This window comes from Acartia tonsa, chromosome 6 (assembly GCF_053477335.1).
Source record: "Acartia tonsa isolate MP-2025a chromosome 6, ASM5347733v1, whole genome shotgun sequence".
Lineage (NCBI taxonomy): Eukaryota > Metazoa > Arthropoda > Copepoda > Calanoida > Acartiidae > Acartia > Acartia tonsa.
This window is the reverse complement of record NC_137265.1, coordinates 6,351,232-6,377,059: the sequence shown is the minus strand read 5'-3', so window position 1 is coordinate 6,377,059 and position 25,828 is coordinate 6,351,232. Positions and strand designations below refer to the sequence as shown.

The following is a 25,828-nucleotide window of genomic DNA, read 5'->3' as shown; positions in this document are numbered from 1 at the left end:
TCCCCTCACGCGCTTCCCCCCTCCTACCCACACTTGACTAAGTCCGCCCACGGTGTGGAGCTAGTGACCAGGAACACAGAGCGCCATTTACGGGTAGCGCAACGGAGTGCGGAAATATCATAAAATTCAACGGACAAAGCGGACCAATGAGAGAGCGAGTTGAGGGATAAGTGCGCGTTTTACCTGTGTGCGCGGATTTGACGGTGCGTAAGCGCGTTGTAAGGACAGGAGATTTCACGCACACACACACACACCGGAGCGGAGCTATTCCATAGCATCTAACAGAGGTATTTTTAGAAAACAAAGAATTACAAGCTTCTTCCTCCTATCTATAGTGTGATAAAAGGAAAACCAAATCAGTTCCTGACAGCAGTTCAGACCCTCAACACCTATCTACCCCTACCAGCCTACTCTACAACCTCAGAATCCAACTAGTGATAAGTACAGCTAAGTTATATCTTTGTAACTAAACTACCAACCTAGTGATACAACAGTGTTGGCTGTTAGGCTAGAAGCCTCAAGTGACAAACCATTTATAATATTGCCTTATAACCTTGTGTCCCGCTGTTGAACCGTTGACCCGATGGAACAGCCGCAAGCGCCAGGAGGCGACCAAGCCCTAGGATGGCTCCAGGATGACCCTCAGCCGGCTCCAGCCGAGTACCGCAAGCTGATGCTGAGTAACCTGCCGGAGTATAGAGGACCGCCCAAGCAATCTTGGAGCTCCCACATCCGCAGACTCGAGATGTCATGGGCGGCTTACCGCGTGCCGCCCCATGACTCCCTCAACCGCCGCAACGCCCTTTTACTGTCACTGGTAGGGCAAGCGGTGGAAATGGCTTCTCATCTGTTTGGCGAGGCAGGCCAAGCCTTGACCTACGAACAGGTCAAGGCCGAGTGTGAAATGTTATTTCGTCCCGCCTTTGAATCCCAGACGCTTAAACAAGCGTTTAGGGATTACAGGCAACACTCGACAGAACCTATACAAGCATACATATCAACCAAGTGTGCCTTGTATAGGGACGCCTACAGCCATGAGGATCTCGAGTTGTTAGTGGACGAATTAAACCGTGGCATTCGTAACGCTAATGTGAAACGTGAAATGATGAGTCATGAGATCACCAGTGTACCTGAGTACACACGGAGAGACATGTTCACCGTCACAATGATTACCAAGCAGCTGAAGGAGGGTGTGTGCCTAGTGGACGCTACCGACGGGCTCACAGGATCAGCCAGCATCCAGTTGCCCCAATATGACGAGTCGGAGCCAATGGAGATTGGCGCCTTGGCTCCGGGTCTCCACCAGATGGGGAAGGTCGCTCCAGATGACAAGGTTCCAGGCCGCTGTTTCCGCTGCCAAGGGAAAGGCCACCGAGCTCGAGACTGCCCGACGCCTATGGAAGTCAGCCTAGAGGAGAGACGCACCCAGCCACGCCGTGACCGTTCTGCCAAGTGCGAGCGCTGCCATTATGCCGGCCACATGGCGGCCGAGTGCAGAGCTGACTGGGACCAGGTAGCTGGCCGCAGGCGCACCGCAGACAAGGGTGCTCCCTCAGGGAAGCCCAGCAGAGTGGCCCATATGGAAGGGAGTGCGCCCCCAGCACCACCGCAGCAAGCAGCCGCCCCCAACGCCGCGGGCCGAGCCGACGGGATGCCGCAGTTTGGGACCGTTCCAGCTAGGATCAACATACTGGGCGGCGCGGCTGAACCCAACCGGGTTGGCCTGGGCTTCAGTCTCAACCACCTGGGGCCGGAGTTTGTGCAACCCAACAACATCGCCGAGCCAGAAGTTCTGAGGCCCCAGCCTTTTAGCCTCAACATGATGGAGCCTGCTCGACCGAGCCTACCCAGCAAGAGTGGAGGGGCGCTACCCAGCGTCACTGAGACGGTGTACGGGGAGGCCCTGGCGGCCGCTGAACGAGAGAGGCAGGAGGCGCTAGCCAGCGCATCAGAGTCGATGTATGGGGCGCCACTCGGCGCCGCCACCTGCGATGACTGGGGGGTGCTATCCAGCGCCTCCAACCTGGTGCCTGGGGCGACAACCGTCGCCGCCACCGAGATACCTGGATCCTGGAACGAGCCAGCCTCCAACCTGGTGCCTGGGGCGACAACCGTTGCCGCCACCGAGAGACCTGGATCCTGGAACGAGCCAGCAGTCCCAGAGGAAGGGGTGACACCCGTCACCCCCAGCCAGCCAGCGCCACCAGCCTGCAGGGAGAGCCCAACTACACGCCATCCAGCGCCCCCAGCCAGCACAAGGAACCCAGCTGCCCAGCACTTCCAGTCGAGCCAGGATAAGTTAAATTTAACAAATGTGTTGTATCCAAACCATTGTAAAACCCCAGCCTTGCCTGTGCCCCCTGCACCAGAGGCTGGGGAGATTGAAATTTGGGGATATAAGGACTTGCCTGTGCCACATGCACCTGAGTTCCTAGGGCAGGGGAGGGACGTGAGTCAGGGCGAGCCTGTGCCACACGCACTTCAGCCCCATGCCACTGGGCATGCCATGGACAAGGGAAGGGACCCCTTGGGGCTAGGGGAGCCGACACCCAGGCAAGCGCCAGTCGCCTGCCAGTCTGTCATTGGGGAGGGTATTGGGGTGCCCCGGCCACACCAAGATAACACTCAATGGAAACTTGTATCTAGCCAGGAGCAGCCCAGCCGTGTCCAGCCCCGAGAAGCAGCTGTGACCCGAGCCGAAGATCCCCAGCAGCGTGCGCGAGGTAGATGGCTGTCTGGCAGCTTCTCACACTGGTGGATGGTCCTGTGGGGACTACTGCTGGCAGCCGTGTGGCCTACAACCAGCTACGTCCTGGTGGGATGGGACTGTGCCAACCCCACCCACGTCACAGCCTACAATAAAGAAAAGATGTGCAACACGGAACCTCTACACCAGGAGGTGCCCCTGGGCCATGAAGTACACGTCCTGCAGCAAGTCAAGATTAGGGAAACAACAGGATACAGTTGCCAGCTCACTGTGTCCCAGTGGACATTCAGGTGTGGGGTATGGGGTCACCTCAAGGTGACCTCGGTCCCCACCCTCATGAGGCCAACCAAGATAGATCCAGAAACGTGCCGAGACCTGGCCAGGAACCGAGTCTACACGCTGCCAGGCAAGACCCAGCCACTGACGTTCCAGCTGAACCATCCCCTGTTCTTCACCCTCGATATGGTGGGCGCCCTCGTCAACAGCCCCGAGGGGGTGGGTTGTGAAGGGGAGGACGTCCACTTCGAGGGCCAGCTGTACCGCAATGAATTAGTGCTCCAGGAGCGACGGCTGCTGGTCAAGGAAGAGACCTACGTAGTAGAGGATGGACGGGTGGAGTCCAAATCTGACCACCTGGCCTTGGAATGTCCCCATTCTGAGCTGTCTTGCATCACTGGGGAAGCAACCTACGTGTGGGACCACCTGGGGAGAGATTGCCCCTTGAGGCTGATCCGCAGCCTCCAGCCTAGCCTAGTGATGGATGCGTTCCTGGTTGACCATCAAGCCCAGTTTTTCATCACCATGACCAACCCCACCTCAATAGTGAACTGCGACTTTGAGGCCCATGCCACCAACCACCCAGCATTGTTCGTGGCAGCTGACCCAGCCGCGGCAGCGCTGCCCAGAGTATCGGCCAGGGATGTTGATGTCCCCTTGCAGGCCCAGATCCATGCAGGTTATATTGGATTTACTCTGGAGACACGCATGAAAAGCACAGCAGCAGAAGAAGTAGTGGCCAACTGCTGGAAGCTCCAGCAACTAGACCCGGCCCACCCGGTGCGTGTCCAGGGGAGCACGTTCTCGGTGCTGAGGGGAGATGTCCTGCTCCAGCTTACCTGCCAACGCAACAAATATGTTGTCCGTGAACACAAGGAGTGTTGGGACAAAGTACCAGTGGAGCCCACAGGATTTGTAGACGCCGTGACACGAGTGTATAGCGGCCACGCCACCAAGATTCCCTGCTCCTCCACATACCCCCTGACTGTGCACGCGGAGGAAGGCTGGATAGAGTTAACCCCCGCTCCTAAGAAGAGGCCACCTCCGCTGGATACGCCCAAGCAGCTGCTGACAGAACCCTTGGATGACTTCAGTTCAGGGGGTTTGTATTCACAGGCAGAGTTGAACGACTGGCAGCAACTGCTGGCGTTCCCAGCGTATAAAAGCGCCATGCTGACCGGCCTGTCCTATGGCTCATGCGTTCAGCAAGGTAGCTGTTTGGCCACAGGGGACCATGGGATAGTGTCCTACAACATCGACCGACTGGCGGAGGAAGGAGAGGCCGCCCTGGATGTCTGGGCTGGATTCAGACAAGCTATTCACGAGTGGGGAGATGGCGCAGCCATACTGTGCTTGCTGTTGTTAATCCTCAAACTGCTGGGGGACCTGACCATCATTTCCCTGGCAGCCGCACAAGGAGGTGTACGGGCAGCCATGAATGTGATGTCACAAGTGTTCCTGTACCATCCAACTTTGTACAGGAAGGCCTTGGCCAGAGCCCGGCTCACCCATGCCAAGTCCCGGGACTTTTCAGTGGACTGGGATGCCATTCCCATCGGCCGGGAAGCAGCCGAGGAAATGGTGTCCATGCAATCAGCCGATAGCGGGCATGACCACCCAGGCAGGCCAGGACCGCCCTCTGGAAGACCCCGCGGCCCCTCGGGAGGTCAGGCTGCCACCCAGACGGTCACCTTAGCCGCCAGTGCCCCAGCCGCGGCCAACAACAACCAGAATGCCCCGCTGCTGACCGTCCCAGCAACAACTGTGCCACCAGCCAACCTGACACCTGCCGGCGCTGAACTACATGTCCAACCAAAGCCAGCCTCTGCCTTCTACCCCACGTTGGGAGCCCATCAGCCCTGAGAAACACTCACCACTAGGATTCCATTGAATCATTATCATTTGTATATATCTTAGCCCTAAGGAGCGGACCGAAGGCCTCAACCACTGTCGGAAGTCTGGTATGGAAACCCTCTCCCAGCCTTCCGAGGGGAGAGTTGTGGTATTCGGCAACCGTGAGCCATGCCTATGGCACCCCTGACCGGGGTTCGGGGAAGGGCCAACGGCCCTCCCCCGAGTCCTGGGGAAGGGGTCTGCCGACCCCCTCCCTATGTCTAAAATTAATGATTGAATCTGACAAGCTTTATTATGGTTAACTGTATTGTTAAATCCCCCACCCTTTCCAGGGATGGGGGATCATTATTGCCCAAACTGACTATTGTATATGTATTATAATGCTTTTATGTTATGATTATTTATTCCTATCTGTGTAGTTATTGTTTGTTGTATATAGCTTTAGTACTCTTTAGACCTTCAATAAAGTGACAACTGAAATAGATGTTGATTATTATTTAGTGAATGCTAGAGAAGCGTAGCTTCTCTATAGTAAGGTGTCCACGTCTGTCACACTGCCGTAATCTAATTGAACTCCGGTGTCTGCCATTTATCCTCGGCGGATACCACACTATGTCTTTATCCGATACCAATACATTTAAGAGTTTAGGCAATAGTTGAAAATAACAATTTATGGTTAAAAATTAAATGCATAATTGATTAATAAATTTAAATTGTTAGAATCACTTTCATATTATTTTTCAAAATCCAGAAATTATGACTTGAATAATAAGTCCTACAGTTTTACATTTAAAATTAGATTAATTTAACAAAGATATTTATATTTCATAAATTTTATTTTTCTTGAAAACTTAGCAAACTTGATTAAAGATCTTAGATAGTAATGAATGTTGTAAAGGTACATTTTGGAAAACTAAACTTCTAAATAAGACATGACTTCTAATAGAGTGTATCATGTTGTACTACTTCTAATACCATATTTTCGCTCCGTTATATTCATATCCATGTTATTGCCCAAACTAAGAAAGTTTGGAATTGAACCTACTGGTACGTATAAATGCATACGATTCAATCAATTGCTGCATGCCATGCCAATGATCTAAAGGGATAAAACATTGGCCGATAAATTGATGCAAATTCTCTTTTATGATACACAAAATTATCCCTTCTGTAGATTACAATTAGTAGCTGAAACGTTTGGACAGTCAGTTCAATTGAACAACCAATTAGAACTCAATAAAAGCCCCAAAGGTTGTTATGCCAACAAATAAGAAAAGGTTATTATATAACTTTGGGGACTATTGTATTAAACAGCCCAATGTCCCCTTCATTCCCGGATTCCATTGCTTGCCCACCATGCCCCAACCATTATTAGGAGCGCAGCTATTCAAAATTATATATCTGTACGTCTGCCCGCTTGAGTCGTTTAAAAAACGTTTCAGTTTCCTGGAATCTATAAACTGAGAAATAAATAATATTCTTTATTCATATAGTATAATGTGTTTTTTGTGGTGTCTGTCAAAAAATGTTTGAGTGAAATAACCGTTTTTCTTTTTTAAAGCTTATTAATGTTGTGCTACATTATGTCCATGTATACTTTTTTGCTTCTTTCTTTTTTTTGTTTACTTATATTTATATAGATTTTTATTGATTTTCTTGGGGCTAATGGGAAGGAGAAACAAACATAAAAACAATTATTACAAGATCTAAAATAAATGTCACAGGAAAATATTTAAGAAATTGTTTAAAGAGATGCTTTGCTTATGATATTTATCCTGTTTTCCTAGGCATCATTATTCCAGAAATCAGATGAATAGGATAAAGATATCATATACAAAAAAAATAAGCTGGTTTTAAATGAACTTGCGGACTTTATGTTAACGATTAAAGAGTTGCAGGAATCACCATGCAAAGTTTGAAATCGATAGGACAATTCTAACATGTCTAAATTAATGAGAAGAGCATTCTGAAAAATCTATTTCTATTTCAGATATTTCTAAATCTGTTGTTAACTACACCATTGTGATTCCCCCTCCGCCGCGGCCCCCCGCCCCCCGGTCCACCACCCCGCCAGCCCCCACTCACCACGCCCCCTACACACCACCGCCCCCTCCAATCATCATTACGCCACAACAACAACAGCCCCCTTCAGGGGGAGGAGGAGGAGGGGGATACAGGGGTGAGGTGGATGATCATCATGGGGCAGGGGGAGGGAAGGGTAATAATGGGGTGTACCATGTTGGAGATTGTGCCTCTAATCCCTGTCAGGTAAAAATTAAAGTTCGCAGACTGACTGATTGACATACAGACAGAACTTAGCTAAAGAAGATGTTTGCTAAAAAAAACAGGCTTTAATCGAAATAAAGTGAAAAAAATCACCATAATAATAATTTCTTCTAAATATCAAAGTCATTTCGAGTATGCTTTCGAACCCGATTAATATCCGCTGGATTAGAACCGGTTCTTAGCATTACTGAAAAATCATATAAAGCATATATTTTCCATTAATTATTAAAATAAAAATCATATAACTAATACCAGTTTTACAAGAAGGTTTCTATACTAAAGAAGAGAGCAAATTATTATATTACTATTTTTGACCGGCGATTGACCTTACGGGGATATAGTTTAATATTTTTTTTTAGAATTAAAACCCATAATATAAAATACTAAAATATGAGTTTCAAAACAAATGCTAACCTACAATTTAAATGATGGTTTCTGGAGATTTCCTAAATATTTTTAAAAACTTTTTTAGGGAGGTGGTACCTGTGAGGCCCATGATGGAACTTTTACATGTTTCTGTCCACAAAATAGGGCCGGCCAACTCTGTGATATTAAGGTAGGGTACTCCAAACTTTTACATGTTTCTGTCCACAAAATAGGGCCGGCCAACTCTGTGATATTAAGGTAGGGTACTCCAAACTTTTGCATGTTTCTGTCCACAAAATAGGGCCGGCCAACTCTGTGATATTAAGGTAGGGTACTCCAAACTTTTACATGTTTCTGTCCACAAAATTTGTTCATTACAGGATACTGTTTAAGGAAATACTTACATTTTTAGGACTTGATTATTGAGATGGCTTCGCTTATAACATTTTATCTTGTTGTAATAGGAATCAGTATTCCAAAAATCAAATGAATTGGATAATTATACTACATAAAAATTGTTATTGAAAAGCAACATGTTTTTTTTTGGATGTACGGACTTTCTGGTAACGATTATAGAGTTGCTAAACTTCCTAAATAGTACCTAAAGGTTATAGGGATAATCATTTAAATTTTGAATTCGATGGGACATTTTTAACAAATTAACAAAAAAGCTAACCCTTTTGAAAACGGACCTACGGACCCTAATTATAGAAAAGCTTTTAAAAATAAAGCTATCCATTAGGACAGAAATACAGTCAATATTATTGATTTAAAATTTTAGTTGGAGGAGAATAATTTGGAGTACGGACTTTCTGGTAACGATTATAGAGTTCCTAAATCGTACCTAACTGTTATGAGAATCATAATGCAAAGTTTGAAGTCGATGGGACAATTCTAAAAATGCCTAAATTGATGACCGACCCTAATTATAGAAAAGCTTTAAAAATGAAGCTATCCATAAGTACAGACAGACAATATTATTGGTTTTGAATTTTAGTTGGAGGAGAATGGTTTGGAGGTGCCAAGTTTTACTGGGAGCTCATTTATTAAATACAGGTAAATATGTATATATACTAACTTTTTGCAGCTGAGATACTCTATAATAATGGACGTAAAATATACGTGGATTTTATGACAGGGGAAAAATTGCCGTAAATTTAGCTTGTTAATATGGAACTTATTTATTTGTAAGTTCGTTCATTCAGTGCAGGAAAGGCGATACAAGGGGTAATCGTTATTTTATCCCGCTGTGAGTTTCACTTTATTAATGAACATGATAATATGGAGTAAAATCCAAGTAATAATATATCCATTTCTGCGAAAACATAAAGGTCTAAGAAAGGTCTAAGATACATTTAGTATGTCTTGGTAATCTAAATGACTAGTTTGTTTATTAATAAGCAATAGATTAATTGGAAAGTAATGCTATCTTTTTTGATATCTAAAATATATGTTATGAAGCTCTTTATAGTGCCAAAAAAAATTACTTCATACAATACATATGACCAATCATAGGCCAACACGCAGACTAAATTATCAATGGAAGGCCAATAAATATTTTAATTGACCAATCGTAGGCCAGTATGACGTCTTTTTTTATAAGGACTTTATAAAGCTGCTTCATATGTTATGCCTTATAATTATAATATTTTAATATTTTTTAGGATATTGAAACATCTTGAGCATAGAACAACAATAGAGTTAGAAATGAAGCCATATTCTGATACTGGAACTATACTTTATTCTCAACAGGTATTATTAGAATAGAGTTATAGTAGAGTCATTATTATAATAGAGTTAGAAATGAAGCCATATTCTGATACTGGAACCATACTTTACTCCCAACAGGTATTATTAGAATAGAGTTATTATTATAATAGAGTTAGAAATAAAGCCATATTCTGATACGGGAACCATACTTTATTCCCAACAGGTATTATTAAAATAGAGTTATAGTAGAGTTATTATTATAATATAGTTAGAAATGAAGCCATATTCTGATACTGGAACCATACTTTACTCTCAACAGGTATTATTAGAATAGAGTTATAGTAGAGTTGTCATTATAATAGAGTTAGAAATGAAGCCATATTCTGATACTGGAACCATACTTTACTCTCAACAGGTATTATTAGAATAGAGTTATAGTAGAGTTAATATTATAATAGAGTTATAGTAGAGTTATTATTATAATAGAGTTATAGTAGAGTTATTATTATAATAGAGTTATAGTAAAGTTATTATCATAATAGAGTTATAGTAGAGTTATTATTAAAATAGAATTATAAATGAAGCCATATTCTGATACTGGAACCATACTTTACTCCCAACAGGTATTATTAGAATAGAGTTATAGTAGAGTTATTATTATAATATAGTTATAGTAGAGTTATTATTATAATAGAGTTATAGTAGAGTTTGTATTAAAATAGAGTTATAGTAGAGTTATTATTGTAATAGAGTTATAGTAGAGTTATTATTTTAATAGAGTTATAGTAGAGTTATTATTATAATAGAGTTAGAAATGAAGCCATATTCTGATACTGGAACCATACTTTATTCCCAGCAGGTATTATTAAAATAGAGTTATAGTAGAGTTATTATCATAATAGAGTTATAGTAGAGTTATTATTATAATAGAGTTATAGTAGAGTTATTGGGCTGTTAAATACACTAGTCCTCTAAGTTTTAAAATAACGTTTCCTTATTCATTGGTTTATCAACTTTGGGGACTTTTATTGAATTTTGATTGGTTAGTTAATTAGGTTGAGTGTCTAAACGATTTACCACTTAATCTGCAGATCTACAGAAGGGCTAATATTGTGTATATTCATTTGGGATGTAAATAATTTTAACACCCATTGTCTTATTCCTTTATATCCCTGATCTAAAATACTAACAGATTACTAATTACATTGTAGAATTAACACTTTCCATACTTTGAGACAAAAGTCGTGCAATAAGATTTTTAATTGGTAATCAACAGATTGGAGATTTGATTACATGCATATGAATAAAGTGTACTATTAGGCAAAGTTATTTTATAATGCTTATGTTTAATTATTTTTCTGATTTGAAAAAAAAGTGCCTATTTGTTTATCTTTATATTCTTAACGAAAATTTGGCTAACCTATGGTTCATTTCATCTTTACAGTGCATGACACTATCTTTTTAGAAAAATTGCATCGACCACCCCTTCCCTTTTCAAATTGCTACTAGATTCCTCTGGGTTGCAATTTATGCAAGTTTTTTTTAATTTTTGACGTCCCCTATTACTTTAAATTTAGACATATTCCGCCCTTATATTATAAGAAGCGCGTCTAATCTACTAATGTTATATATTTATTAAGACTGAAGACGGACTGGGCGACTATCTCGCTATCTCCCTACTCGACGGCTATGTTGAGCTAAAGTTTAATCTTGGTGACGGCTTTGTTCTCATCAAATCTATGAATCCTGTTGCACTGGGCAAATGGAATACAATCATTATTAAAAGGTAAGAAACATTTAAATTTTTCTCTGTAAAGTAGTGAGATGTATGTTTGTATGTTTTAATTATATTTTGCGTATCTTAGCTACATTTCATCAGATTTATTTGAGTATCATTAAATAATTTCTTTATTTATATGGATTTGAAGATCTTTACTCGAAAGAACAAACATTTTTTTTCGTTCAGAAGCCATTAATTTTCATGTTAACCAAGTTATGAAAAATGTATAAAAAATAACGTCATACATAAATTACCAATGATAGACCAGTATGCATTGTTATACATTTTTTTTTCTATTATCAAACACTTTGCTAAGTTCAAACTAACAATAAATACGATTATTAAAACACACAAAACGTAAAAGTGTCTCAAAAATCAGTCATGTGACGTCATAAAAATGAAGGATTTCCATGTCTTTTTTAGGGGCTTGGTTTTCTAATTCTCCTCTCATCTCCGTCATTTTTATGACGTCACATGGCTAATTTTTGAGACACTTTATCCAGTTACCACAAAAAAATTAGTAAAAAATTAACACTGGGCTATGAATATCATGTTTATAAAACTTCACCTTTTACGTTTTACAATAAAGAAACCGAAAATATCCTTTTTGTTAAGACCTACTTTTCTATTTCTAGAAAGTAAATCCTGAATTGATTTTATTTTGTATTGTTGTGTTATTGTTTGCTGTCATAAGACAAAGGTGACGTGGGCAATTTTTCAGTTGGGAATATAAACAAGAATTTGCCATACTTTGTTTCATTAGACTTTTCACAATCCTATTTCATTCAAATCCGATTGACATCCGGTGGATTAGAACCGGTTTTCTATACGAAAAAATGATATCTAGCATTGTTTCATATCCATCTTTCTACAAATATAGAAATGTACAATCATAAGATTAAAACTAGTTTTAATAGCATCTCGGGGCTAAAGAAAATGGTTTTAGTCTTAAAATTGTAGATTTTATATCCGTGGAAAGCTGTTTACAATTCGATCCGAGAAATAACTATTACTGTTTTTGGATGTTGTTTATTGTGTATGTATGAGCCTGCCAATATGTATATTGGATTATCACTAATAAAAGTTTAAGGTCATGGCAATTTACAGTTTTTTTTTACTATTTTATCTTGATTTAAAATGCACATGACACTCCTAATACCCTAACAAAAATACAAACATTTTGAACTATATACTGGAAAAATGGATGTATAATACGTGGATATTATAACAGGGGAAAAATTATTCTCAATTTAAGTTGCTAACATAGATATCATTTATTGGCCAGTTCGTTCTTTTAAAATGAGGAGAGGGTATGGGGTAAAAGGGGTGGATTGTTATTTTAGCCAGCTACAAGTTTCACCTTATTAGAGTACAAGATAATCTGATATAATATCCAAGTAATAATAAATCCATTGCTGGTAAATGTTCAAAAACTTTCATGTTTAATCTGATATTATCTAGCTGATATATGATAATCTATCTAAGTATATTTATGAGCAGAAAAATAAGTAAATGATTTTACTTATTGGTAACTGTTAATATTTTATTCCCACTGTCAAAACACAGGGAACTAAAGGGATAAGACAATGGCCAAAAAATTGATGAACAACTCCAATAATGCTACACAAATTACCCGTTCTGTAAATTGAAATTAGTGGTTGAAATGTTTGGACACTCATCTAAATGAACCAACCAATCAAAATTGCCCATGTTTGTTAAGCCAACGAATAAGAAAACTATATCATAAGACTTTGGGGACTAGTGTAATAAACAGGCCAATGTCCCCGGTCAATCCCTGGCACAAGCAGCAGCCACCAATGGTCAGATGTTTTCTTTTCATATCAATTGTTTATCAAGAATTTCTGAGAAGTGTGCTGACCTAAGTCACAACCAAGCTAAAATCAAGTCAATTTTGTGACGGATTTTCTTGTTTTTTTTCAAAAAATTTTTGGAATATCTTTATAAACTAAAAAAAGTTGTTTCACTGAAGTAGTACACTCTTACTCTTTATAGTGTCTTTATAAAAAATGACGTCATAAAATACAAATAACCAATGCACAGACTAAATTACTATTGGCAGGCCATTATACATTTTAATTGACCAATGGTAGGCCAGTATTACGTAATATTAAAAAGCTTCTTTTTATTGCATATTTTTCAAATTTTGTGTTGCTGAATATAAAATGAATTAGTATTATTATTAGGTATTTTTAACAATTACATCAATTTTCTTTTAACAATTGTATAAGTATACTTATGGAAACTATTTTGCAATGGTAGATTTTTATTTTCTTGTATACATAAATATGTACTAAAAGGAGATAAACTTAAGTGTTTGTGGTTCTGGTATTAATAATGTCTGAAGTGGGATACAATTATACATAAACTATACAACAACTATGTATTTTCAGATCAATGGGTATTAGGCAATAAAAGTTTTTAAAGAAAACTGGATTTTTTTTTACTGGCAGATTATTAGTAAACAGGATAAAAGCAACTTACTATTTTATATTCTACTAACGGCTAAGCCCCTAGAATCTAAAGTATATGAATTGGCAGGTGTAGAGAAGAGCATAAAAATAGCCTCAAACCTTTCCAATACTTTAATCTAATAAAATAAAACAGCCTAAAACCACCCAAGGACTAATATGAAGATTCCATATAATGAAGAAATCAATCAGTTCAGTACTCATTGAAATCCTAAGCTACAGACAAAAAACCTTACTATTTCGGATAATAGAATTATAAAAGGAATTAAAGACAGCCCCCAACATTTTTTTTGACTTCTGTGAATTCATAAAAGAACCATCAAGAAAAATATTGGCAAATATACTATTAGACTCACCAACTTGTATACCTGAATACTTATATTAAGATTATTCAGTGGTTAACCATAAACCACTCAAGATGTTCAATAATATTATGTAGCATATTCAAAGCATTATCAACCCCTTATTTTCCATTATAATATACGATTATTTATCATGGACACATAAATAGCAGCAAAAAATTATAATGAAAAAGCCAAATTTTTACTATTAAGCTTCAAGAAGTAACCTGTTTAAAATCAGTAACATAACCTTTGAATTCTGTAAATTTCTGTAAAATAAACTAACAAAAAGGCAAATATTTCTTACAAGGATGGCAATACTTTCCCCAAAAATAGTTATAAACCGTCCCAGGACCTATGATAAGCTACATTATAAAGGAGATTCATGTCAGTTCAGTAAGATACTTTAGTAATCCTACATACACACAGACATCCTGTTACTTTTATATAAGAATAAATATTTGTTTTGATCCTTATCTACACTTTTCATAGATCTGAGAAAGTATTACTCAGGGTTTTTGTTTCTGCCATTATTTTCTCTTATTTTACATCTATCTATCTATCTATACTCCCCCCCCCCCCCCCCAAGAAATATCAATTTTCTTCTCCCCCTCCCCAATATTTTCGTTGTAAAAACCTTGGAGGGAAGGGACATTGGGCTGTTTATTACACTAGTCATTAAAAATGTGTAATAATGTTTTCTTACTCGTTGGCTTTGGGGACTTCCAATGAGTTTTGAATGGTTGATTCATTAAGTTGAGTGTACAAACGTTTCTGCCAATAATTGAAATCTAGAGAAGTGGGAATTTTGTGTATCATCATTGGGGATGTACATCAATTTATCTGCCATTGTCTTATCCCTTTAGATCCCTGGTTAAAACTGTTTCAAATAAAATCTCATTAAATGCCCCCCTACTACTTTCTATTAGAGAAGAAAGTGATTTTATTATTAGGAGCGCAGCTACTATACAACTAGGGTAATTCCATTAGTTACTAAAACATGACTTTTACTTGATCATATAAGATAAAACATAAAAGCATTTTTCAATTTCATTGCTTTATTAAAACATCTACGAAAAAAGTACCTAAAACATGAAATATTTTGTATACTAAAAAAGTATATGTATACTAGTGCCTACGCTCCTAGCATCTTGGAGTTATGTATTCGAAGGAGTAAGGAAAATATAGAAATAGCTTAAAGCCAAAGTTAGATATAAACAATTCATGGAACTTAAGAAGCTTCCATAAAATGGAGAATTTAATCGGTTCAGTGGTTATCGAAATCTTAAGCTACAGACAAAAACTTTACTACTTTAATTTATATTATTTTTCATGTTTCCTTAGGTAGAGAATTGTCCTTGTCACATTAAGAATGAATGAAAGGGAAAGATAGAAGATCACTTTCTCTTTTTCTCTCTCTCTCTTTATTTCTCTTTTCCTTTACCCTTTTCTTTCTCACATAATACCATATGATTTACCTTCCCTATTAGCCAATGGCCTTTTATAAAAGCGAAGCTTTTCTATACTTTTAGAATTGTCCTATCGATTTCAAACTTTGCATCATGATTCCTGATACAGTTAGGTACGATTTAGAAAGCATAGCAAAACTATATTCGTTACCAGCAATTCCGTACGGCCATGTAAAACATGTTGATTTTAAACCTTCAATATTTTTTATGTAATATCGTTATCCTATTCATCTGATTTTTATCACACTGTTTCCTAATACAACAAGGTACAATGAAAACTAAGTCGCAAAATTTAGGGGTTTTCTTTCCCACTCCTCCTCTCCTCATCTCTCATTTTTATTACGTCAGAATTTTTTTGAGCGACTTTCTTCATTTTCCTTTAGACTTTTTATTTATATTATGCTTATTCAGTTCTGACGCTCTTCATCTTTTAATGTTCGTTTGTCCTACCGTTGAAGAGCTTCGCTTTTATGAATGTTTTTATCCTTGTTATATAACATCTGAACACTTTTTGGAGCATCCCCCCCCCCCTAACGGAAATTATGTGGAAAAAAGTGCAACAAAATGCATTTTCAGTGTCATCCATCATTTGAACCAGATCATGCACGACCAGAAAAAGCATTCAGGCGACGATTTTAGCTTTCATAATATCTATAATTTATATTTAATGCATCTTGCAATGCTCTTAAACCCAGGGATCTAAAGGGATAAGACAATGGCCGTTAAATTGATGTGTATCTCCATTGATGATTCACAAAATAACCCCTTCTGTAGATTACAATTAATGGTTGAAACGTTTGGACACTTAACTTAATGAACCAACCAATCAATTGAAGTCCCCAAAGTTGTCAAAGGAATAAGAAAAATGTATTATAAAACTTTGGGGACTAGGGAAATAAACAGCCCATGATCCCCTGCCTGAAACCATTTTTAGAAGCACAGCTACTCTACAACAAGAGTTTAAATATCACTGATAAGTAAACGAATGGCTTTCATAAATATTATACATCATTTTTTTAAAAGCTAAGCGAATTAGGGTCGGTCCGTCCGTCCGTAACGGATAGCTTTTTTCGTTAATTTAGGCATGTTAGAATTGTCCTATCGATTTCAAATGTGGCATAGTGATTCCTTTAGTAGTTAGGTACGATTTACAAAGCGTAGCAACTCTAAAATCATTAGCAAAATGTCTGTACGTCTATATTGAACATGTTGTATTACAATTTTCTAAGAATATTAAAATGAAAAGTTAAAAAGTTAATACCAGTTTTTTCATCCTTGAGACTAAAGCTGTCTAATATAATACGATGCGATAAATAACTATTTAATTATATCTGAAACTTTTTGATGAAAAAGTTTATTAAATGAAAATAAATTCTAAATTCTTCTATATTGAGATATCAGTTTTAAATACGTTTAAGGAAAAATAAGCTATATGCATTTGCTAGACTGTAAAACTTAATAGTTATTTATAGCATTGTATTACAGACAGCTTTTCGCGAATATCAATATGAAAAATTAAAAGATTAAAACCAGTTTAGGGCTGGGCTAATTAACATGTTTTACTTTTATCCTTTTTATTATTATTAGTTGGAAATTGTTTTTAATCAATGCCATGCATGATTTTTCAGTATGGATTAAAACCTGTTCTAATCCAGCGGATATTAATCGGTTTTGAAGCCATACTGGAAATAATATTCTACTGTTTTTCCCCATAGAAGTTGTATCAACTGACCAGTCTAACAAACAGGAAGTTTATTTTACGTAAACATTGTCAGTTTTTGCTGAGATAATGCGAAATAAGCAATATATAACAATTACTGACATAGTTAGTGTTATCTAACAACTTAATTTAACTGTTTACATCTATTTATCCTTCCATATATCTATAATCTCAAAAAAAAAACGCGCGGCTAGAGCTAACTACACAGTAAGAACAAACTTCTTTGTAGAAAATATATATTATGTCTATCTATCTATCTAGATGGCACCAGGATGGAATGTTGAAGCTGAATGACGACCTGGAGCTGAAGGGACGGACCAACGGTTACCTAAAGTCCCTGGACCTCTCCAGTCCTCTATACCTGGGATCTGTACCTAATCCTTCCAATCAAGTCTTCATGAATACAGGTAGATAGATCTGTCCAGTCCTCTATACCTGGGATCTGTACCTAATCCTTCCAATCAAGTCTTCATGAATACAGGTAGATAGATAGATAGATAGGTAGATAGATCTGTCCAGTCCTCTATACCTGGGATCTGTACCTAATCCTTCCAATCAAGTCTTCATGAATACAGGTACTGCCAGCCTGGGATCTAAAGGGATAAGACAATGGCCAATACATTAATGTACATCCCAAATGATGATACACAAAACTATCCCTTCTGTAGATTACAATTAGTGGGGAAAACGTTTGGACACTGAACTAAATGAAACAACCAATCAAAATTATTAAAAAGTTTCCAAGGTTGTTAAGCCAACGAATAAAAGACTATGTTGACTAGTGTAATATACAGCCCAATATCCCCTCCTTCTCTGGGTAGTGCAAAATTGTTTCTATGATCTCAGTAACATCATATTATTTTATACTAGGGGCATGAGAAACGGGTGTGTATTCACCCCATTAATACAAGAAATTTGAAAGGGCTGTCTTTTTCTTTTTTCCAAAGTTTGTAGGCATATCTCTCTAACACTTCCTTTTTACCACCATCAAGCAAACCTTTCCTAATTTTTACAGAACTTCTGTTATATAAATCTACTGACAAAATTCTAAATTTTCCCTAATTTATATATAAATATATTTTGTCTCGATTTTTTTATCCAATTATATTTGTCTGGTATTTGATTGTTTATATAGTATGGAATTTAAAGTTTATACAATGATTAAGGCCGAAATATTTTTTTTCTCAGCCTTGTATAACCAGAATACTGTTTTTTCATTTTCTTAGAAAACTTACAATAAAAATCCTATGTAGAGGTCTTTAGTAATATGTAAAACGAGGATAAGTACGGACAAACAAGAATTATAAATTAATTACGCTACTTGGAAAAATGGTACACCGACAAACCTCCTAAAGGGACAAACGTCCTAATGCGACAAACGTCCTAAACCTCATAATGCGACATACATCCTAATGCGACAAACCTCCTAAACGACATACCCCCTAATGCGACAAACCAACTAAAGGGACAAACATCCTAATGCGACATTTCTTAAGTAAAACGTCCTAAAATTTTTCAAAAGTTATTAAATAAAAAATCTTCCAAATTTAAGGACAAAATCCACCACTGCTGTTAAAAAAAGTTGAACAATAAAATCCAATATGGCGATAAAACACACAGGGACGAAATTCAAAACCGAAATTTCTTTCTTGAATAACTTTGTCCACAGGGTGAAATTTAAAAATCCGTCCGACAGTTTTCCCAAAGTCGGTATTGGCTACCCAACGGCATGGTTTCGAACCCGATACAACCTTGCATTAAAAATATCGACCCTTACCTCCCACTTAATAAATGTGATATCACTTGAAAAAGTTTTTAGGGGGTTTTACTTAAAAGATGTCGCATTAGGTGGTTTGTCGGATTAGGATGTTTGTCGCATTAGGACGTTTGTCGCATTAGGACGTTTGTCGTAGTAGGACGTTTGTCGTTGTACCGGAAAAATGAAGGAATAAGACAATAAAGATTAAATCAGGGAAAAGGGAATGTGATTTTGACAAACAATTCTTAAGAAAAATTTCCCCACAACCCTCTTCCCTGAATACTCACCTCCATACCCTCTTCCCTTCAGTCACATTAAAAAACAAGTTATGAGCAAAATTTACCCCAACAAAGCATTAATTGCGGTAATTTCATTATTAAAGTAATCTAGCAGTTTTAATTTATTTTAATATTCTTTGTAGTTGGTATTGGATGTAGATTGATTGAAACAACAATATTTATTATCTTCTAAAATATCTTAATCGAATTCTTTGATGCTTTATTAAAAAAAACTTATTAAAGAAAACATTTTGTATCAGGTTATAAACCCATGAGAGAAAAAAAATCTTATATTTATAGAGAAGTTTTGTTATTTCCATAATTAACAAGGATGACAACTTCCTTTAATAGACAAGCACAAATTATTAAAATATGTCTAGAAAACAAGCAAAATAAACAGAAAGTAACATATTTAGTGGATGGTAATAAATCATATGAATCATCTGAAACAATTTTAGAACCATATTTGATACTACAATAAAGCTACAAACTCCCTTATCTTTAATTTACCAACCTATTGAACAATCCGAACTCAAGTTCTAATGTAAATATCCAAAACGTTTTTGAAAAAAAAACTGTTTTATTTGAGATAAAGTTGGAAAAAATATTTCATTGATTATATTTTTTAAAGCAGCTCTAATAAACTGTAATAAATCTAATTGCTCCTTTGTTACATTAGGATACAGACGAAAAATTTAGTTTGAATTATTTTGTTTACTAGCTCTGAAATATTCTCCTGCACCCATTCCAAGAAGATATATGAGTTTCATCTCTGTAATGAGTTGTATCCCTTATTCATTAACTTTTTTCCTAATACCCTGCGTCTAACTTAACCTAATCTAACCTATGTTAAACATAGTATTTCGCCAGGGATCTAAAGGGATAAGATAATGGCCGACAAATTTATGGCTACCTTAATGTTGACACCCAAAATTATCCCTCCTGTAGATTAAAATTAGTGGTTGAAACGCTTGAGCACTCAAATTAATAAATCAACCAATCATAATTTAGTAAAAGTACCCAAAGTTGTTAGGCCAAGGACTAAGAAAACGTTAATATAAAATAGAATTATCATGTTGTTTACTAACTTTTTCTTTGCTTCGGTGTCTTGTAGCTGATACATTCTTGTTATGTGCTAATCTCACAGAGAATAGGAAAAGGAGAAATTGCAAAATGGAAATGGGTTTGCACCAGGCGGAAAGGGATAAGAAAATAATACAAAAATTGGTTCTGTATGTTAATTGTAATTAAAACTTTGCCACTTTTATTTATTTTATCCTATATTATAAAGAAGTAAGGTTTTTATTGTATGAAGCATCTGAATTCTCCATTTTAGAGAAGCTTTAAAGAGGTCCCAGTATGGGTTTAGGCTATTTTATTTAAAAATTTAAGTCTTAGGGGTGGTTTTAGGATATTGTTCTTCCCCCTACTACCCTATCATATACATAGCAAGCTAGGGGTCCAAACTCTAATAGTCGATAGACTAATATCAATAGTATTTTTTGGAATGATGACTTGTCTATAAAATGTAAACCATAACCATGTATGATTTCTACCAGATAATCATGATATCAAGACGGGCTATATAGTTATTCTTCTGATTGGAAACCTTTTTGGTTAAATTACTTGACCCTTGAGTCCTGATTTGCATCCAAGAGATAGATAGCAAGAAAGATAAATGGATAGATAATGTAAGATACCGAGAAACTGTAAAAAGAAAGTAGATAAAAAGGATAGGTATAGAAAAGAAAGATAGATTATTGGATAGTTGTGTAAGTTAAATTGATTCAATTAATATAGAAAAAAGGATGAGAGCATTCGTAGGATGCGAAACATAAATGGACAGACATAGTAAATTAGATTTTATAGGAATTTTCACTATCAAATCTTATAGCAGTCGAACAAATTCCATTTCAATCATAGTGTTATGATTAAAAAAAGACATACGGACGAATTGAGATATAGTGTAAGACTAGATCATTGCTCGTCGGAAAAAGAATAGTTATTTATTACACCATATTGTAGTCAGCTTTCCGCGGATATTAAAACTATACATAATAAAATTAAAACCAGTTTTATTTTAAAGATTTTTATTTTATAAGTCATAGATAATTCTCAATAAAAGAATGCAATACATTATTTTTCAGTATGGATGAGAACCGGCTCTAATTCAGTAGATATTAATCTGTTTCAAAGCCATACTGGTAATTAGGAAACCAATGCAACTGTCTCTCTCAAAGGAAAGTCTAACGAAGAGTTAAGAGGTCTAGATAAAGGCAGCCGTGGGTGGTGCAATATTAGTCTTAGGGTTGTATTAGCGCTATCGTCAGTGGGTTTGCTTTAGTATGATTCATGGCCAAAAACTAAAAGCTAACATCAATACATCATTAACCCTCACTTGATAGATGCCAAAATTTATTGAAGAGCTATGACTAATAGCAGCCTCTTGTAGATAGACACTTGGCTTATTGAGGAGCAGCCTTCAGACAAAAGCTTATGGTAGATAGTCACTTGGATAAATTTAGACCCCATTAACGGCAGCGTCTGGTGGATAGACGCCTGATTTATTGAAGATCCAATTACAATTTATAAATTGCAGTCTACCTCACGTTAGTGTGTGTAAATGTGTGTGTGTTTGTGTGAGTGTGTGTGTGTGTTTGTGTGTGTGTGTGTGTGTGTTTGTGTGAGTGTATGTGTGGGTGTGTGTGTGTATGCATGTGTACAAGTCTGTATGTGTTTGTAAGATTGTGTGCAATAGGTTTCTGTTTGATTCTCAGTGTATTTGAAAATTAAAGTTAAACTTATTAAACCAAATTCAGTAAAGTTTAACATATAAATATTAGTTGCTTATATAGTAGCTCTGAATAGGTTAAGGGTTTGATAAATATTAATTAAGCGTGCAAGGGATCTTTTTCATGGATCTAAAGGGATAAGACAATATACAATAAATTGAGGTACAATGTACATTGTACATCCCCTATGATACTGCACATTACCATTCTGTAGATAGCAATTATAGGTTGAAATGTTTGGACTGGACACGTAACTTAATGAACCATCCAATTTAAATACAATAACAGTCCCTAAAGTTGAAAAGCTAACTAATATGAAAATTTACCGTTGGGGACTAGTGTGATAAGCAGCCCAATATTCCTATTTGATAAATTCTCTGACTAAAACCAAGGGTGAATTTATTTATTATTAAATAATAATATACATTGTTATAAGTTACACAGATAAGGTAAATGAGACTTTTCATATTCATTAATTATTAGACAGATACTCATTCCCCCCTCTTCCCCATTTGTTTTTGTTTTTATTTACTGTATTGCATAAAAATAAAAATAATTCTTAAATATACTACTTTACCTTCAATTTATAATTGTCAAAAAATGTCTTCCATTAATATTTTTTTCTGCTATAAAATTCACCTGTAAAATGCAAGCTATGCAAAATTACCATCTTAAAATCTATTTTGGCATTACAAAATTTACCCGCTAAATTAAGTAAATGACTCAACAAAGCTATATTCTACTATATTAGCTACTAGCTACTGCGCCCCTTGCATCTAGGGGCTCTGTGTTTGTTGGTGTAGGGAAGTGCAGAAAATAGACTAAAGCTACCCCTAGACTTATATACAATATAAAATAGCCTCAAACCATTCCAGAACCTATGTGATGCATTTCTAAAATTTTGAACTCCAGCAATTATTGACATCTTAAGCTTCAGACAGAAAAAAAATTACTACTTTATAATAGGATAAATAGAAAAAAATGACTATTAATCTAAATTCATGTATGATAGCAAACCAGAAACAACCACCTGACTCTCAATCTTTTATTATAAAAGATTCGTGACTGTACAGTCTTCCCAGACAAGGACAACACACCCAGCTAACTCTCAGCCCCAACTCTCATGTGTTTGTTTGAAAATGTAATTATGCTAATATTGCCCCATGTATCATGTCTCAAAACTTCATTCATAACTAACAACACTAGAGATAAAGGGATGGATAAGTAAATAGATTAAAAGGAATATTATACAATGGAAAAATTGCAATAAAATTGATATCTAAGAGAAAATGTAAGGTTGGGTGATCTGAATTAAAAAGTGAGGAAAAGAGAAAATAGGTAAATGTCTGAGATACAAAATATGGTTAAAAATGACAATGGAAAAATAGAAGCAATAAACTAAGATAGATTAACAATTTATAACACAAATTAAATTAAAATCCTACTATGGTTTGTTGTCTTTAGATTTTAAAATTAACATTTAAATTTAAACAAATAGATAAAACTTTAATAAATAGGGGAGAATATTCTATGATTGGGATAGATGATTTGATATATAAAATTTTATATAAACTTTTTTATTAATAAAATCAGCTTGAAAATATTACTAATGAAGTGAAGGAAATAAAAAGAGTGAAACAACATGCCACTTTCTTTATGAAATCTTACTTTCTTTTCTCCTTTCTTAATTTGTTATCTGTAGGTAAACTCATTTTAGTAAAAGATTCAAAAGAGAGGACTTATAGAGTAGCTTCACTTTACAACAAAAAACAATAAGGTAAATATTTTGTAAAGAAGTGGCCATTGAAATTTGTCTCCAGTATATCTTTCCACTATTATATATTCATGAAAATGTCAACAAGGGAAAATTGGTTAGTGTGAATGTCCCCTATTCATGGGGGAGAAATGGATACCTTATACAAAGGTTTGACCAAAATTACAAGGAAAATTATGTCCATAAGTAAGATAATACACTAAGAACTTTTTAATTTAAAAATATTAAACAAAACAGCTATTTAGGAATAGATATTTGTTTAATAAGTAAAAGTTTCCTCGTATAAATGATATTCAACTTTAAAATCTTTTCTCTTATTCATTCGAAACCGATTAATATCCGGTAGATTACAACCGGTTTTCAGTATTACTCAAAAATCATGAATATCATCATATCCTATGATTTTGCATTTTAATATCCACGGAAAGCTGTGATGATATAGATAACTTTTATAATATTTGCCTACCCTCTGTACCCCTGAAAGTGTATACTCAATGCCACTTTATGTTTGTTCTGCTGTAATTCAATATGGCCAAATCTTTGATATCAGGTAAACACATCTTGTCCCACCACCAAATCATAAAATAATGTGTAAACAAACAAGGTCAAAATTTGTGTGTTGGCATTTGTTTACCCATGAAATTAGATATTTGTTGTTCAGCCTACACAACAATGTTTATTATGTAAATGTACATGTTTGTAACTTGCAAGAATAAATATGACAAATTCAGCAGTATAAAATACTAACAAAAATATGCTAAAAATCCTATAAAAGAAGTATATTAGGCTAATCTGTTTAGGAATTTAATATAAAACATTTATGGAATATTTTAAAACTAATTTTAGGCTGTCCATCTATGTATAATGGTAGAGAACCCTAATTTCAAAGTCTGTAATGAAATTTAAATAAGTTTGCCTGAAACATCTGTTTACCAAAAAAGTAAAAATATGAAATTTGATATTAAAAATAAAATTTAAAAAGGATAATTAAAATGAAATATATCCACACGATAAAACACTAACTGTGAAGTGAGATAAGAAAAATAACTGCTGATGTGCTTCTTTTATCTTAGTGTTAATCTTTAATTTAGGCAAATTACAAATAAATTACATATAAATTTCAAGATACTAGATAATTATTTAAAATAAAAGAAAAATTAATAGAAATTTTGTTTCAAAACAAATTTTTGGTTCACATCTACACCACTTTCACTTTTAATCCTCATCCAGCCATCTTCCAGCCATCTCCACCACATGTTGTCAATCTTAATTTATAACTTTCCGCGAGGAAAGTTCTTCTTCAAATTTCATATATTTTATCAGAATCATGTGTGTGTTAGTTTGTATCAAAATTATGGGTGAAAACTAATATGAAAGAAATTTTGATCTTGCTTTATGCAATTTATATGAAAATTTAAGTCTATGCAATATAAAAAAAATTCTAAATTGCTTCATTTAATTAGTTAATAGAAAATCATAACAAAAAGGTTGTAACCATGTAAAAAATTAATACAAATATAGTACTACCTAAGATAATGTATATAAAGTCTGATCAAGCCTCAACTAATTTCTCTTGGATTTGTTTTGATGCAAAGTTCTAAGTTTCAGAGAAGAGGCATCAGGAATGAGAGAACAGTTCACAGACAAAAAATAATCAATAGATACAATTAAATATCAGGAACATACAAATTTTTTATTAGTAAATTCAGACTAAGACTGTATAGTTGATATCAGAGAAATGAGTAAGAATATTCAGATGTATCTCTACTTGGAGGGTTAGTGGATAGGTCATTTATCTACAATTTGTTGGGGTTGATGTGGGAAGATTTCCCATATTTCTTACTAAATATTTGTACTATTCATTATGGGTGTAGTGGTTTAAGGAAAGACACCTTGCACATACACAGATTAGGGTTGAAAGAGAGTTGGTATTTAAGCATCCTTGAATTCAGGACTTAGAGTTCTTACCAGAAACATTCCTTCTTTTCATAAGGGGTTTTTTTCTCTAAAAAAGTCCTGAGCTTACTTTTAGTGCTCTAACTAAATTCCAGAATACAGCCACACTCAAATAAAAAGGTCTGATGTTGTGGTGTAGTAGGATATTAGAATTTACAATATCCAATATTGAATTAGTTTTCACTGTGACAGCAATTTATTTGTGAGTGTGTTGTGTGGTACACCAACATCATCAGTTCCTGGATATACTCTAAACTTTTTTATAACAATT

The 25,828-nt window shown here is 36.2% G+C and overlaps 1 protein-coding gene across 1 annotated transcript in view; it reads left to right on the top strand.

Annotated features, from left to right (window-relative positions):
* Window positions 1-25,828, top strand: part of LOC145321684 (uncharacterized) — a 165,953-nt gene that overhangs the window by 107,359 nt on the left and 32,766 nt on the right. The window contains exons 19-24 of the mRNA XM_080163205.1: window positions 6,828-7,105; window positions 7,596-7,679; window positions 8,487-8,545; window positions 9,154-9,241; window positions 10,840-10,985; window positions 17,260-17,405. Of these exons, the coding sequence (XP_080019331.1) occupies window positions 6,828-7,105; window positions 7,596-7,679; window positions 8,487-8,545; window positions 9,154-9,241; window positions 10,840-10,985; window positions 17,260-17,405 (801 nt within the window). The remainder of the gene's footprint in view (window positions 1-6,827; window positions 7,106-7,595; window positions 7,680-8,486; window positions 8,546-9,153; window positions 9,242-10,839; window positions 10,986-17,259; window positions 17,406-25,828) is intronic.